The sequence below is a fragment of the Chelon labrosus genome (genome assembly GCF_963514085.1).
Source record: "Chelon labrosus genome assembly, chromosome: 21".
Taxonomy (NCBI): domain Eukaryota; kingdom Metazoa; phylum Chordata; class Actinopteri; order Mugiliformes; family Mugilidae; genus Chelon; species Chelon labrosus.
The window spans coordinates 1,595,516-1,610,640 of NC_140354.1; the positions used below are offsets into that span (position 1 = coordinate 1,595,516).

The 15,125-nt window shown below is 42.7% G+C and overlaps 5 protein-coding genes across 10 annotated transcripts; 3 read left to right on the top strand and 2 right to left on the bottom strand.

Annotated features, from left to right (window-relative positions):
• Positions 1 to 123: 123 nt before the first annotated feature.
• On the bottom strand, positions 124 to 3,606 carry pgls (6-phosphogluconolactonase). Of its 3 annotated transcripts, XM_084571119.1 has the most exons (7): positions 3,505 to 3,606; positions 3,032 to 3,101; positions 2,382 to 2,652; positions 2,056 to 2,163; positions 1,859 to 1,960; positions 1,103 to 1,243; positions 125 to 816 (listed from the first exon to the last, which is right to left on the bottom strand). In XM_084571119.1, the coding sequence occupies exons 3-7, from the start codon at positions 2,643 to 2,645 to the stop codon at positions 670 to 672; spliced, it is 762 nt and encodes a 253-aa protein (XP_084427245.1). In that variant the 5' UTR covers positions 2,646 to 2,652; positions 3,032 to 3,101; positions 3,505 to 3,606; the 3' UTR covers positions 125 to 669. The 3 variants fall into 3 exon arrangements, with proteins under 3 accessions (XP_084427244.1, XP_084427245.1, XP_084427246.1); XM_084571120.1 differs by lacking the exon at positions 3,505 to 3,606 and having other exon boundaries at positions 2,997 to 3,041; XM_084571118.1 differs by lacking the exons at positions 3,032 to 3,101; positions 3,505 to 3,606 and having other exon boundaries at positions 124 to 816; positions 2,382 to 2,872.
• Positions 3,552 to 5,357, top strand: LOC311506955 (uncharacterized protein; the record flags this gene model as incomplete). 4 transcript variants are annotated; one of them, XM_084571114.1, is made up of 4 exons in its annotated part: positions 3,552 to 3,853; positions 3,961 to 4,048; positions 4,137 to 4,221; positions 4,501 to 5,357. In XM_084571114.1, 4 exons carry the CDS (start codon positions 3,552 to 3,554, stop codon positions 5,187 to 5,189), a joined length of 1,164 nt encoding a protein of 387 aa, XP_084427240.1. In that variant the 3' UTR covers positions 5,190 to 5,357. The 4 variants fall into 4 exon arrangements, with proteins under 4 accessions (XP_084427240.1, XP_084427242.1, XP_084427241.1 ...); XM_084571116.1 differs by having other exon boundaries at positions 4,152 to 4,221; XM_084571115.1 differs by having other exon boundaries at positions 3,976 to 4,048; positions 4,501 to 5,356.
• Positions 5,358 to 5,834: 477 nt separating this feature from the next.
• On the top strand, positions 5,835 to 8,008 carry LOC311506954 (uncharacterized protein). The gene is made up of 4 exons (XM_084571113.1): positions 5,835 to 6,750; positions 6,910 to 7,046; positions 7,133 to 7,235; positions 7,322 to 8,008. The coding sequence occupies exons 1-4, from the start codon at positions 6,486 to 6,488 to the stop codon at positions 7,987 to 7,989; spliced, it is 1,173 nt and encodes a 390-aa protein (XP_084427239.1). The 5' UTR covers positions 5,835 to 6,485; the 3' UTR covers positions 7,990 to 8,008.
• An 18-nt stretch (positions 8,009 to 8,026) lies between these two features.
• Positions 8,027 to 11,371, bottom strand: LOC311506953 (uncharacterized protein). Its single transcript, XM_084571112.1, has 4 exons — positions 10,935 to 11,371; positions 10,701 to 10,819; positions 9,960 to 10,065; positions 8,027 to 9,870 (listed from the first exon to the last, which is right to left on the bottom strand). The coding sequence occupies exons 1-4, from the start codon at positions 11,203 to 11,205 to the stop codon at positions 9,047 to 9,049; spliced, it is 1,320 nt and encodes a 439-aa protein (XP_084427238.1). The 5' UTR covers positions 11,206 to 11,371; the 3' UTR covers positions 8,027 to 9,046.
• Positions 11,372 to 11,406: 35 nt separating this feature from the next.
• Positions 11,407 to 14,861, top strand: vac14 (vac14 homolog). The gene has a single exon (XM_084571110.1). The coding sequence runs from the start codon at positions 11,553 to 11,555 to the stop codon at positions 13,923 to 13,925; it is 2,373 nt and encodes a 790-aa protein (XP_084427236.1). The 5' UTR covers positions 11,407 to 11,552; the 3' UTR covers positions 13,926 to 14,861.
• The last annotated feature ends 264 nt before the right edge of the window (positions 14,862 to 15,125 follow it).

A 15,125-nucleotide genomic window follows, 5' to 3' on the forward strand; every position in this document is an offset into this window, starting at 1 on the left:
CTACAGGCTCCACTGCACAGAAAACACAAAGGGAAATGGTCGGTTCACATTTTATTTTTTAAATCTCGGAAAAGAATCAGTAAGAGCTGTGGATGGTTGACAAGAAAGTTCCAAATGAAAGGCTTGACTCTATTTCATATTTATTTTATTTTAGTATGTGAAACACCAGCAGCCTATAGGCTACCACTATTCAGCACAGTATATTGGCATTGTAACTGGGTCAGGTAATAGACTGTTGTGTGAACATATACAAAGTATTCCGCTTTGATAAATGTTTTCTTTTATGCAAAGGTAATTCCAACGCGTCTCCCACTTCATTTAAAACTTTATTTTTAGTGTATGTGCGCTGAATGTTTCCATATCACGCCAGTATATGTCGCGCAACTGAATGACCGACTGAATCATTAGCTTCTAGTGTCATTGTTCTACACTGTGAACAATAAGCAACACACATTTTGAGCAGAAGCTAAAACCTACTTGAATAAAAGGTACCTTTGGGAAAAAAACACCCTGAGGCGTCAGAAATATCCAAACAATGCAGCATTACAAAGGTTTTTAAATTAGTTTGTTCATTTGTGTATCCCAACCCCTTATCTCTCCTTCGTAGGAATGTAATTCACTATTTTCAGGTCCACGGTGGTGACTTCCTGTCTTTACTAGGTGGACGCTCTACAGTTTGGCCCCTGAGCTGAGTCTTTCCACCTGGATAGTTAAGGAAGCAGCTGCAGGGTCATCAACAAGCCAGAACAGCTCGCCGCTGGTTGGGACAACACGGGCCGCTGGAAACGCGGGACCCTCTCCACCCTCCAGCACTTCCTGCAAAAAGTTCACTGTGTTACTATTAAACAGCATTGTTACGTGGCATTGTTAATGGGTGGTACTTATTTCATCATCTTTTTTAAATTATTTTATCTTCCTTCATATTTGGCTATTTCTTTGCCCACCAGGGTTCCTGTAGAGCCCATCCTATCTCTCCATCCTAGTCTCTATTTAATTGGTATTGGGTGTGGAACTAGTTTAAGATGATTTATTGTGTTGTGGAAATAACAGGTTTTGAAGAAACATGAATTGCGCATGTCCAATAAAAGTCTCTAAACGTTACCTTCAGAACTGGTGCTTTGCTTCCTCCTGTTGATACAAAAGCCACACAGCGGGCAGAGTTCACCACTGGAAAGGTCATGGTCACACGCTGTGGCGGCGGTTTGGGAGAGTCACTGATCGGGGCCACGATCTTCGTGGTCTCCTAAATATGGGGTACACAGACATCCAATCATTTCGCATGTCACTGAAAAGTGCAATGTGAGAACCCTAACTAAAGACTACATTTTAACTTTCAGTTATATATATGGATTGTGAGGTAGATTATCTCACATGCCAGTTACCAGTGATGACAGGAAAGAAAACCACAAAATCCAAGTTGTGTCCAATTCAAAGCCCGTCGATCATCCATACATAGTCAAGAGAGTTATTTCAAAGTACATGACACACATGTACTTGACAACATCGAGAGTAAACCCAGACATGCCTCCATAAATAGTGTTTCAGATGAGGAAACATAGTCCTTATTTCTATAACCAAGAAGTAACATTCACAGAAACATTTGCAGAGGGCCTCAAACCCTGCAGTGTACTGACCAGTGGCAAATTCACAGCCATACCTAAAACAGTTAACATTGTTCAACATGGTTCAACATTAAGGAATGAGCAAAATTACACAACATGGTGCAGAGCAAAATATAAAACATCTGCTCAGAACAAAGCTATAATCCCGTTCACACGCACTGTTTTTCATGAGAATTCAACAGATATTACAGGATTTTAGAGGCGGACAAACAAATTCACAGAAGTAGAGTGCTCACCTCAAGAAGAGGGTGATCTGGGAACAGGGAACAGGTGTGTCCATCAGGCCCCATACCCAGCAGTAACACGTCAAACACGGGTAAGCTGTCATCTGGGAAGGCCTGAGTGTTTCAAAGTGGCAAAACAATACTGGAATTTAACAACCTCTCAGAGGCTGCATGTGAAACTATTTAAAAGCTTGAAACTAATCCTATACCTCTTTTAGTTTGCAGGCATAATCCTCCGCACACTCATTCACTGGCAGAGAGGAGTCGATGGTCAAGATGCTTCTTTCTGGGATGTTGACCTTAGAAAATAAGTGACTCTGGAAAAGAAGAAATGTAGACAGACTTTAATGATCCACAAGGGAAACTGCTCGGTCACAGTAGCTCAATTGCACAAATACGTTAGTAACAAAATAAAAAATAAATAAAATAAAAAATGAGCTCCACTGCCCCTCTATAGAACCAAGTGTATTAGGACAATATAAATGAATTATTAATCAATCACGATGCTTGCAAAGAAATGTGACTGCACAGGCACCTTGTACAGCCCATAGGTGCTCTCTGGATCATCGAAGGACACCAGCCGCTCGTCGCAGAAAGCAACCACCCACTTGCTGCAGTCCAGCCCTGGCATGGCGAGCAGTTCTTTGCTGAGCATGGACACCAGGCTTCCTCCAGAGAGGCCCAGGGTGAACCTGCCACGAGAGCTGATGGCCTTCTCAGCCCTTGATGTCACCAGTTGGGCCAGCGCTGGACCGAGCTCTGCTGCAGAGGGAAAGACCACGACTCTTTTTCCAGCCATGAGTGCACTGTGTGAGAAGAAATGACAAGGCAGGAGAGAACAAAAATGAAGCAATACAAGGAAGTTAATTGCCAAACAGGTTTGCAAGTCATTGCGACATGTGTGCAAATATAATATATTTAGTTTTCTAATAAATGATGCAAACTTCTTGTATTGGTATTTTAAATGCATTCTTTAAAACTAGTTTGACTAAATGTTGTGTAATTGGACTAGAACTGTTCGAATGAGAGGACCGGAGACTAAGCCACTAACCACAACAGAGTAATGCATTAGGAACCGTCGGACATATAAGGAGGAAGCAGCGCTTATTTCTTGACATCTTTAACCAAGCAATCACGCAGGCGTCCTCACCACAATTATCCCAGCAACGAAGTTCTCTTACTTACAAGTGGGAGTCTCAACAGCAGACTGTCATGAGGATTTTCCGTCGGCGAATGTAATTCGACGCACGACTTCCTGAAACGAAATTTCCCCAGCCAATCACAGTTTGCTAGAGACAGCAGTGCATTCTGGTCAATGTGGTCTTCTACGGAGAATCAGCAACTGCGTAAAAATAGGCTTTAGTTTCTTGACTATCAAGTAAAAAAAGGGACAATAAACAAGTATTCGGGACTTTCGAATAAAACCTGAATTGCTGCTGATGCCAACACAGGACTGTCATATTACAACTCGGGTTTTGTTTAAAGATTGCGATGCTTCCTCCCATCCAGCAGGGGGAGACGCCGTGTCCATTTGCACCCACTTGAGTTTAGGAGAGACACGCGTATCTTGTAGACATGTACACTTAGCTCATCTCGAGTATTACATCGTAAGAGCGTTTTACAGTGACCATTTAGACGCCTTGGCTGCAACAACTCACCTGCGTGCATCCTGCGTGTCTCTGAAACAACAACAACAACAACAAACATGTCGACAGTCTTCTCTTTCCAGGCACAGCTGGTCTCCATCATGGACGCGTTATCCAAAACAGCTGTAATAGAAATAAGCAAACTGGTCGAGATCGAGTCGAAGATGCTGAAAATAGAGATATCTCGAGGGCGGAACGAAATTGCCTCGCTCACAGAGAAACTGCAGTTGATGGAGAAATTGCTTTATATCGCACAGGGGGGCAGGCAGGATGCAGCAGCAGCAGCAGTATGCTCAGCAGCGAGGGACTCTTCAGAAAACGGAATACTGGAGCCTGACAGGACAAGACCTGCCATGAAAAGGTAAGCTTGTTGATCCCTGTGTTTAACCCTGTGTTGTGCAGGCATCATAAATTCACATCCATCACAACCTTTGTTGTCTTCCCCCAGCCGGGTGTATTTAATTTTAGTGTATTGCATCCTAGTGAAAGCCCTTGGGAAAGGTCCTCCTCAGAGATGAGCTGTGTGCATCAAGCGGAAGAGCATGCTGCAACTGCAGTAAGTCATACATTATTATTATAGCGCTATTGCTGTATTGTGCCCTGCATTTGTAACAGGTGCAATTCATATACATTTTTCTCATTAGCTTGTAAACCCACAGAAAGAGCAGCCTGAACTGATAGTGGTGAAGGAAGAGCCGTCAGAGGTGGACAATGTAAACACTGAACAAGGTAGAACAAGTGAAAACACTGAATAATACGTTTGGTTATTAAGTTAGGTTGCACAGCGATGTATAAAATATATGTACAAATACATTTTTGTCAAACTGCTCCTGTTTAAGTATCACCATGTTCATCATTATTTGTGCTTGTGAAATAATGCTCTTAATCAAAATCCCAGAAACACTAGAAGCTAGTTTACAGACTTATTGTGAGACTAGTTTGTGTTCGGCATTCAACTGGGTGATTGGAATCAGTTACCTGAATTTCATGTTTATCTGCTACTAACAGGAAGGGAAGTGGTCACAGAAACCCAGAAGAATCCAGACGTGATGCAGCATCCTAAACCCATGGCAGAACCCCAGCAGCCTCTGTTCACTGACAGCTTTTTGACTCTGCGCTCACAGTCGTCTCTTGCTGAACCTGGGAGGAGGGAAGCACGTTGGACTCCACAGCCTACACCTGCACACACAGACCTGGAGGTTGCAAAGAGTTTGGCTCAGAATGTTGCCTCCCAAAGCTTAAGCGTACTCAGGAATATGAAGCTTCACAACTTGAGGAACTCGGCTGCTAAGAGGTTCGGCTGCTTGCAGTGCGGCAAGAGCTTCCGATGCTTTAGTCAGCTTGAAATACACCAGAGAAGTCACACGGGAGAGAAACCGTTCAGATGCACGCTGTGTGGAAAGCGATATGCGCAAAAAGGGCACCTGTACACACACCAGCGCACACACACCGGAGAGAAGCCATATCGCTGTCCCATTTGTGGCAAAGGCTTTATTCAGAAATGCACACTTGATATGCATCAGCGTACACACACTGGAGAAAAACCATTTGTTTGTGGCAAATGTGGCAAAGGGTTTACGAAGAACTGTAATCTGAAAAAACACCTTGCCGTACATTTAGATGCCAGTTTGAACATATATGGCAGTGAGTCTAGCGCACCGACATTTAGTGGGACATACATAAATGGTACAACTTAAAACCCAAACCACAACCAGCTGTAACACCTCCAGCTCTTTGAGTTAAATAATTTATGGAAATAAAGTTATCTTCGCTTTGCATTTGAACATGTGTCACCTGATTTTTGTCGCCGTTATACTCAAATTAGTTAATCATTTGTTGTTAAATTATTTTTTGCATCTTAACTCTAATTAGGGTAATGTTATAATATGGCAACAAAGTAGTGTTGCAGTTATATGCAATGGCCGCTGGAGGGCATTGAAGAGTACTTTTATAAATACACTAGATGGAAGCATGTCTCCAGTCTCAACAAACTGTCAACATCAAATGAAAAGGGAGCACTAGCTTTTCTAATATGCTCTGTTCCCAGCTGTACCTACATTTACAAGGGTACTATATTATTATAAGGGTATATATTGTAGGGCAGGTAACTGAATAACATGATAAAAAATATTATATTGTCCCAATAATAATAGCAGTTCAATAACTGCATCCACAGTTACATATACAAATATAATAATAAAGTCAGAATAAGGATCTCTGTGATTAACATTAACAGGCAGAAAACTTTAACTCGCTCTCCTCTCCCGATCATAAACCATGGCTGTGTCCGAAATCACTCACTCATTCCTTACTCCCTACATAGGGAAATAAATGTAGTGCACTACATAGTGAACTCAACAGAAAAAAAATCGGACACTTTCGGACACTTCTCTTGGCGCCGGTAATTACGTCATCGCTGTCGCTTAATTAAAACGTACCACAATAACGTTGTCTCACATAATATTTGTCCATCTACTACTGCATTTTTATTAAATTAGAGTCTTTTGGTTCGAAATATTTAATAAAATAAAATATAGAATACTAACATTTGTACACAGTCTCCCGTCCGTTTGCCGTATTTAATTTACTCTCCGCGCCAAGAGAACCTCTGGCAATGCATGATGGGATATCTTGCTCCGGTGAGTGACCATCGGATGGTCACTACATTTCGCGGTGAATTGTGGGATAGATGTAGTGCACTATATAGTGGACACCGGTGGACACTAAACATTCGGACACCACTACAAAATGGCGTGGTCACTATATAGTGCACTATATAGTGGTTAGGGAGTGGTTTCGGACACAGCCCATGTTTCAGCTTCTATAAGTCGTGCTGCATTCATTGGCTCATGGAAAACGGTGGTGCGCGAGCATACATTTTTTTCCCACAATCCCTTGCGGCACAGCAACATCATAAATTTGATTAAACAGAGCAACATTGCTAGGTTGGGAATATTGCCAAAATTTCGAACTACTCAGCTTCCCCGGCGACAATGATGTGCGACAACGCAAGCCGAAGTTTTCGGACGCAACTGGCCTCGATCCTGGAGAAGCTAACAAAGGCGGCTTTGCTTGAAATAGGCAATCTGGCTGATGAATGCTCCTCTGTCCTTCACACCGAGATATCTCTGCACAAGACGGAGAATGAGGCGCTGAAGAAGAGGTGTTACTCTCTGGAGGTCCAGCTGAGAGCGGCGAGGGAGGCGCAGTCCTACCCCGCGCACGACAACAACAGTGTCAGCCGCCGGCACCCTGCAGGTCAGCAATCTGGACGCACGTCTGGAGCTCTCTAGGCTGCTACCAGCATGCCGTCACTATTACATCCACCTTAGCTGGGTTATTCCCATCTCTCTTTTGTTATCTTGGAGTGTACATATTGCTGGCAACTATACATGTCCCCGTTTCTTTTTCTTCTAGGGCACCACCAACTTGCTCCAGCCATTGAGGGAGTTTTTGGAAAGGACTGGTGCATGGACCTGTGGAGAGAAGAGAAACTGCCCTCTCTAAGAAGAGAGCCTGTGGAGACAGATGTGATGACAAGCATGGGAGCACAGGTCAGTGAATCCCAGTTTTTTCGGTTCAGTCTTATGTTGAACTGACTGAGTGACCGTTGTGTTTATGGCCTCTTGTCTCCTCGTAGGGATTTGACATGATGGAGAGGGAACCCGATCTCATCTTTGTCAAGGAGGAGGCATACGATGATCCCATTGGACAGCAGACGGGGCTCAACAATGACAAAAAAAGTATGTGTGGTTTATAAGAAACATTAACAAATGATTGTGATCCTGATGGTGTCTGTGATTTAACTGCATTTATTCTTATTTGGCAGTTGTTGGGATGTTTGAGGAGGACAGCATGCTTCATAGATCTGTTGATGAACTGCAGCTTCACTCGGGGGAATTAAACAACTATCCCATGATGCCTGACAGTCAAATACAACATCGCACACAGGCAACGATTATGGACAAGTTCATTGACGATGCAGCAATGAGCACTCTGATTGACAACACAAATCCTCTTCCAGCCATTGCGGAATACTCGGACTATACGAACAATATCGCCGCAAATGCAACCAAAGAAGCTGCTCAGCCAAAACTTGTGAAGCAAGCGAAACAGTTTGAGTGTTTATTCTGTGGGAAGAAATTCAACTACTTGAGCAGTTTAAAAGACCACATTAGACGACACTCCGGTGAGAAACCGTTCAGCTGCTCAGTGTGCGGGAAGAGGTTTGCTCAGAAAACGTACCTGAAACTGCATCAGCGCGTGCACTCGGGTGAAAAGCCGTACAGCTGTCCAGACTGCGGCAAAAGTTTTTCTCAGAAAAGCTCTCTGAACATACACCTTCGGACGCACACTGGTGAAAAACCTTACAGCTGTGTGGATTGTGGGAAATGTTATGCATACAAGTATGGTTTAAATCACCACCAGTGTTACAATGGACAGGTCAATCTCAGTGCTGCTCAAAGTCGCTCAGCATGTACCAGTATGCCTATATAAACCTCAAACATAGAAAATATTGATTCTATATCAATACATTTTAGTGCCCATCTGGTTAAAAGTACATATGTATGTTTGTGTGTATGCACACATATATGTATATATGTACTGTATATAGACATTGTCATAGATCGGATGAGACACAGTGATTAAAACTACGACAAAACACCTCCTTTTCACACATGCATGTGTAAAATGTTATACATACCTCATATTCAATGGGCAAGGCCGCCCTAGAGAATGCCAAAATAATTATTTTGGGCAGGGCCTCTACACATGTAGCATAAACTTTCAAAACTACCTCTTTGCAACCAAGTAGAGGAACAACGCCACAATAACTACTGCTTTAAGGTTCCCATTTGACATGCCTCATTTCTTTGCATTAAACTGGGCAGAATGTGGAAGCCCTGTCTTTTAAAAACAGAATAGTTTTTGTAGTGTTTGTGTATTTATACTGAACTGATTTTCAGAAATGGTTCTAGTTTTAATGGTGTTAAATAAACACGTGTTGCCAACAAAATATTTTTTTTTTAATTACCTTTTATTTAAACTATTTTAAATGCCTAAATGGAGATTATGTGTACAAAGCACAAATTTTGCCTGTATTAATCCCCTGAACAGACCAAACTGACCTAGCTGAGTGAATCATTCCTGTCCAAGAATGAAATTCTGCTTCTTCCCGTTTCTTCTCAGACCTGCATGCCCTTCACAAAGCCGTCAGATGTGCTTTGGTCTGTTCAAGCTGAACATAACTGCTACTTAAAAAGGAGTTATTTCAAATAAAAGTTTCATCACAGGGTGAACATATGTGTGTTTTATTGTAAAGATGGAATAAGATCACTGAATTACTAAAATAAAAACACAGAAAAAAACATTTTTGTTCCACACCTGACTTTTTTTTGGCATTAAACTATAGATAGTCATTACAAAGACATTAACCACCCTTACACAAAGGTGAGAAGTAGTGCAGGACACATTCTAATAAAGAAAGCTACCGATCTTGCACCTGTCACAGGTTTCAACCGTTAAGTTATTAAGACGTCTTTGCTACAGGCTTTTATCCAACAACCTGACTATTTATGTGAGCCATTAAGTGATGGTTGAGGTTCACCTTTTGCGTAAAGGTCTTCCCACATTTGACACAGCGGAATGGTCTCTCACCAGTGTGGATGCGTAGATGACATTTCAGATTGCCTTTCTGGGTAAACCCTTTCCCACACAAGCTGCACGTGTAGGGTTTCTCTCCTGTGTGAACAACGTAGTGAATCCTCAGAGCCGACGGGTTGGCAAACATCTTCCCACACAGTTCACATGATTTACTGACTCTGTTTGAAGGAACTGGAGGCACGCAGCGGTGTGAGTTTAACTTGTTTCTGTGGGGGAAATGTTGCTTACAAATGTTGCAGAAGTTTGACTTGTGTGACTTCATGTGGTGTGTTAGAGTCCCCTTGTGAAAGAACGACCTGCTACATATTTGGCAAGTAAATTTGTCCTTGTTTCTGCCAGTTTCTACATTAAGCATATTGAAGTCCTCATGTGAATCTTTATCCACGGCAGAACAGATTTCAGTGTTGTCTACTGGTAATGTCTGATGTTTGTCTTGGCTCGGCCCAACTGCTGTGTTTACTGTTGGCTCCTGCTGCCGTTCCTCAACGAATTGTACATCTTCGTCGTCATCATCCTCTTCGATTGGAATGATGTGAGTGCTGAAGGCCTCTCCCATGTCGCTGATGGACACCAGCTGCACAGATGGTTCTTCAGTACCACCTGCTGACATAGCCTGTTCTCCATCCTGGTCAAATGACAGGCTGCAAGTGCTGCCATCGACTGAGAAACCAACCGACAGCTGCTCTGGTTCCTCAGACATGCATTCTTCACGTTCTGTTGCATAAAAGTAAAAGTCACTCATAATGCATATACTAAATCTGCAGTGTGTCTCTTCTCATTCCATTTCTTCTTCCTTCCCTTACCTTCTGTACTTAGTGTTTCATGCTGACTGCTACTGGCAGCATCCTCCACATAACCCTCCTCTTTGATCTCAGTCACAGTGATGTGGTCAGAAAGTGTCGCTACAGACTACAAAACAGAAAAAGTCAAAATGCTAAATTGCATGACTGTGTGACAGAACTGCATTGTCAGCAGTGACTAGAGCTAATATTGTTGTTGGTAAATTAATTACCAACAGTTTTGATAAATGATTCAAACTCAGTGATCAAAAAGATTGTAAATGCATCTCTGATTACCGCTTCTAAATTATGTTTTTGGTTTTTACTTCATAACTTTGTCAATTACAAATCTGAAGTTATTGATGGATCTGATCTGAAAACGTCATGTTGCGTTTTGGAAATTACGCGTCAATAACAACTGAAAGGAGAGCAGCAGGAAGAATGAGATGAATTCATACATCTACAGAAAGCATAAAGGCAACACAAACAAGGGGGGTGACTTCATTATTTACTGATTAGTCAAAAAATAATGACGTTTTAGATGCAGCCCTGTTGCATTTCATTTCATTTTATTCCACAGATTTCAAATCTTGTGTTCTTTATAACTAAAAAAAAAAGAGCACTAGATGAGTTCCTATTCAGTGCAGCTCTACTGCAACACATTTCTACATGAGTGATCTGATGTCCATTATGTTTTTATTTGTTTATTGCTCACATCCATTAAGACATCAAACATTTCATGCACGCTGCTTAACACCTTTTCACCTTAGCAGGAGACTGTGGTGAGTCAGTGAATGTCTGCAGACTGTATGGGTCTCTGTCCTTCCACAGGTCCATGCACCAATCCTTCCCAAAGATCCCCTCTATGGTAAGAGGCTGAGACACTGAGGGGAAATCATATTATAAAAGCAGGAACAACAGAGTAAATACAGAGGCGATGCAAAACAGTTTTTTTGTCTTTACTGTATCTTAGCTGCTGTTACTTTGAAACTAGAGTACCATGAGCTTCCTCGTCTCTCTCAGTTTGTACACCTACGCAGCGATAACTTTTACACAACTTGGGGGCGTCGCCTCTCGCGGCCGTCAGCTCGCTCTCCAGGCTGTTTACTTTCTCGGAAAGGGCCGAATTAGCGAACAGGAGCCGAGACAGCTCCTGTCGCAGCTCAGCCGAGTCTTCGTCCACCAGTTTACAGACCTGACTCAGGGCAGACCTGGCCAACGTCTCCATGATGGACGAGAGCTGGGAGTGAAAGGAAAGGCGGCTCGCCATCGTTGATACTGGCTGAAATAAAACCCTTCGCCAGCAAAGCAAACTATAGTTAAATTTCAAGAAGCAAATTTGTACGCTACTATGAAAAATAAAAACATTAATGTGCGGAGTGCGTAGCTAATTTGAAGTAACGGTTCTGGCATAGCGGGACCCAAATAAACGTTGCAAATGTGACGTGTTTCCGGCGGATGTAACCGGTCACCTGCGTCGTATTACGCTTCCTGGTTAGCATATGACAGCAAGTATCGCTTTATTTTCTCCGCTTAACTGACATAAATGCAAGCAGCTTTCTCTCGTACCAACGACGATTTCTGTACACAGGATCCGGGACAACCGCAGCTGCAAATATGAATCCCGAGAAAGATTTTTCTCCTCTGACGCCCAACATTGTCAGGGCTCTGAATGACAAACTGTACGAGAAGAGGAAAGTCGCAGCTCTGGAAATCGAGAAACTGGTGCGAGAGTTTGTGGCTCAGAACAACTCGACTCAAATCAGGCATGTAATCCAGATTTTGGCCTCGGAGTTTGCCCTCTCCCAGCACCCCCACAGCCGGAAGGGAGGTCTCATTGGACTGGCAGCCTGCTCTATCGCCCTCGGAAAGGACTCAGGTCTGTATCTGAAGGAGCTTATTGAGCCTGTGCTCACGTGTTTTAATGACTCAGACAGCCGCTTGCGCTATTACGCCTGTGAGGCGCTCTATAACATAGTCAAAGTTGCAAGGGGAGCAGTGCTGCCCCACTTCAACCTGCTTTTTGATGGTCTCAGCAAGCTGGCGGCAGATCCGGACCCTAATGTGAAAAGCGGATCTGAACTCCTGGACAGACTGCTGAAAGACATAGTTACAGAAAGCAACTCCTTTGACTTAGTGGCATTTGTTCCCCTGCTGAGAGAGAGAATTTACTCCAATAATCAGTATGCAAGGCAGTTCATAATTTCTTGGATTCATGTTCTGGAGTCTGTGCCAGACATCAACCTGTTAGACTATCTCCCCGAGATACTGGATGGGCTCTTCCAGATCCTGGGGGACAACAGCAAGGAGATCCGTAGGACGTGTGAGGTGGTGTTGGGAGAGTTTCTGAAGGAGATTAAGAAGACACCCTCCAGTGTGAAGTTTGCTGAGATGGCCAACATTCTGGTCATCCACTGTCAGGTTGCAGATGAGACCAAAGTCACAAATGATCTGATCCAGCTGACAGCCATGACATGGATGAGAGAGTTCATCCAGCTTGCAGGTCGCGTGGTTCTCCCCTACTCTTCTGGCATCCTGACTGCGGTGCTGCCATGCCTCTCCTACGATGACAGAAAGAAGAATACCAAAGAAGCGGCCAGTGCTTGTAATCACAGTCTGATGAAACTAGTGACTCCCGAGGATGATGAAGAGGAGGAGGAGGAAAAAAGTGCAAGCACAGGGTCTCCGTCCAGGGAAGATGACAAGCCCAAAATGGACACAGACAGCAACAACATGCTGAATGCATCGCAAGAATCTGTTGGTTTCAGTAACATCAGTTTCTTCACTCCAGCGAGTACTGACAGGCCTCAGGTAACTCTGGACTTAGATGGCATTGTTCAGGTGTTGGACCGCCACCTCCACGACTCCTCCACTGGCATGATGACCCGCATAGCTGTGCTCAAATGGCTTTATCACCTCTACATAAAGACACCACGCAAAATGTTCCGCCACACAGACAGCCTGTTTCCTATGCTGCTGAAAACACTGTCTGATGAGTCGGATGAGGTGATACTGAAAGATCTCGAGGTGCTAGCTGAGATCGCGTCCTCACCTGCCGGCCAGACAGACCAAGCCTCCTCCTGTGACGGCACCGACGGCAAACTGGAGCTCAAGGTGCCAGAGGCTGCCAAAGTAGGACAGCAGCCCAGCACAGTTTCCAAAGCAGTGGACTCCTCCCCATCCACTCCTAGCATGAACTCTTATTTTTATAAGTTCATGATCAACCTGTTGAGGCGTTTCAGTTTGGAGAGGAAGCTTCTGGAGAACAGGGGAGCATTCATTATCAGACAGTTGTGTCTGTTACTTCATGCAGAGAACATCTTCCATTCCATGGCTGACATTCTGCTGAAGGAAGAGGACCTTAAATTTGCCTCCACCATGGTTCAGACACTAAACACCATCTTGCTCACCTCTGCTGAACTATTCCAGTTGCGCAACCAGCTTAAAGACCTCCGCACTCAGGAGAGCTGTGCTTTATTTTGCTGCCTGTATCGTTCCTGGTGCCACAACCCTGTGGCCACTGTGTCACTCTGTTTCCTCACCCAGAACTACAAGCATGCGTATGATCTAATCCAGAAGTTTGGAAATCTGGAGGTGACAGTGGACTTCCTGATGGAGGTCGACAAGCTGGTTCAGCTCATTGAAAGCCCCATTTTTACCTACCTTCGTTTACAGCTCCTAGATGTGGAGAACAACCCATACCTGATAAAAGCACTGTACGGTCTGCTGATGCTGCTGCCGCAAAGCCAGGCCTTCCAGCTGCTCTCCCACCGGCTGAGGTGTGTCCCCAACCCAGAGCTCATGAGAACTATTGATGAATCCAAGTATATGGATGCTAAACAGCAGGTGGCTTCGAAGCGGGCTACTCATATTCAGATTAATTACAATGAGCTGCTCCAGCATTTCGACCGAGTCCAGAGTAAACACCTGGAGGTCAGACACCAGCGCTCTGGACGTGCCTCTGATCATCCTGATAGGAAGCTGATGTGAAGTCATTGTGCCATTATGACCTCAGGTCATTGAGTGTGAAGAGAGTGAAAGAAAAATGTCAAGGACAGGAATAATATAGTTATGCTGGAGAAGATTGTTAAATGTTAATGAAGCCAAACAGTATTAAATATAATTGTTTTTGTCTGAGAAACACTGGGTATACACTGGCAAAAACAGATGATATGTTATTATTTTTCCTTATTATGAAGAGAATGTTTAGGTAATAATGGACATTTTAAACAGAAATAATATAATATATAATTCATTCGTTATGGAGATTGCACATAAAATCTTACATCTCATGTCTAGTTCTAGTTACAGTTAAGCCATATCCAGAGTTTCCATCATGCCCTATCAGCAGATTTTACAGCAAAATTAAATGTGTTTCAGGAACTCATGTGCTGTTCTGTAGTTAGAGTTACACAGCATGCTCTATTCATTTAATTTCAATGTGAACCATTTTTATTTTTATGGTGTACCCTTTTTGCATGCATTCAGATTTGCCTTAATCTCTTGTCAGCTGGGAAAAATATCTCACATGCAGAGTGCTGACTCAGCTGAGATTTTAAACTTTGCAAGGCATTGATAACTAAACACTCACTGATTCTCTGTTCTGTTGTTATACCTCTTTTATATATTATTAACTTACACCTTAAGCTTTTAATTCCATTTTTCTCTTAAGGGTATCAGCTGAAATGTCATTTTTATTGGTTCATTGTCTGTTTATCCTGAATATTATGTACTTATGTTTTGCACTCTTGTCATTCCTATATGAAAATCAATAAAGTGGACCATGTGATTAAAAACATTTTTTCTTCATAGACATAAAAAATAGAGATAATTAAATACTGGTTTAAAAGTGCAGAAAAAGCAGTCACATACTCCATCTAATGATCATTTTCTTCTGAGTTACATCCTGCATGTTTTAGAATATAGTGTAATTTTTTACAGCTCATTAACCCTCAAACTAAAACTGTAGGCCCTTAGCAAATCAGAAGTTGAAGTTTGAAGTTTTTTAAATAAGATATAAAATTACATGTTTGATGTATTTAAATGCTTCTAAATTGCAGACTTAATGTTTGTACTTCATTGAAAGTCAAACAAGAAAAAAAAAACAAGAAAGAGCTACAAAATACATTTAAACCAATTTAAATACATTTTAGAATATCACAAGATTACATATCTTCATGATTAAATGCT

Coding starts and splice junctions, on each gene's coding strand:
- pgls (XM_084571118.1), bottom strand. CDS start 2,816: ATGCATTTAAAATACCAATACAAGAAGTTTGCATCATTTATTAGAAAA. Junction 2,164..2,381: donor GCACCTATGGGCTGTACAAG/GTGCCTGTGCAG, acceptor CTTCTTTTCCAG/AGTCACTTATTTTCTAAGGT. Junction 1,961..2,055: donor ATGCCTGCAAACTAAAAGAG/GTATAGGATTAG, acceptor TGAAACACTCAG/GCCTTCCCAGATGACAGCTT.
- vac14 (XM_084571110.1), top strand. CDS start 11,553: ATGAATCCCGAGAAAGATTTTTCTCCTCTGACGCCCAACATTGTCAGG.
- LOC311506954 (XM_084571113.1), top strand. CDS start 6,486: ATGATGTGCGACAACGCAAGCCGAAGTTTTCGGACGCAACTGGCCTCG. Junction 6,751..6,909: donor CAGCCGCCGGCACCCTGCAG/GTCAGCAATCTG, acceptor TTTTTCTTCTAG/GGCACCACCAACTTGCTCCA. Junction 7,047..7,132: donor TGACAAGCATGGGAGCACAG/GTCAGTGAATCC, acceptor GTCTCCTCGTAG/GGATTTGACATGATGGAGAG.
- LOC311506953 (XM_084571112.1), bottom strand. CDS start 11,205: ATGGCGAGCCGCCTTTCCTTTCACTCCCAGCTCTCGTCCATCATGGAG. Junction 10,820..10,934: donor GAGAGACGAGGAAGCTCATG/GTACTCTAGTTT, acceptor ATTTCCCCTCAG/TGTCTCAGCCTCTTACCATA. Junction 9,871..9,959: donor TGAAACACTAAGTACAGAAG/GTAAGGGAAGGA, acceptor TTTATGCAACAG/AACGTGAAGAATGCATGTCT.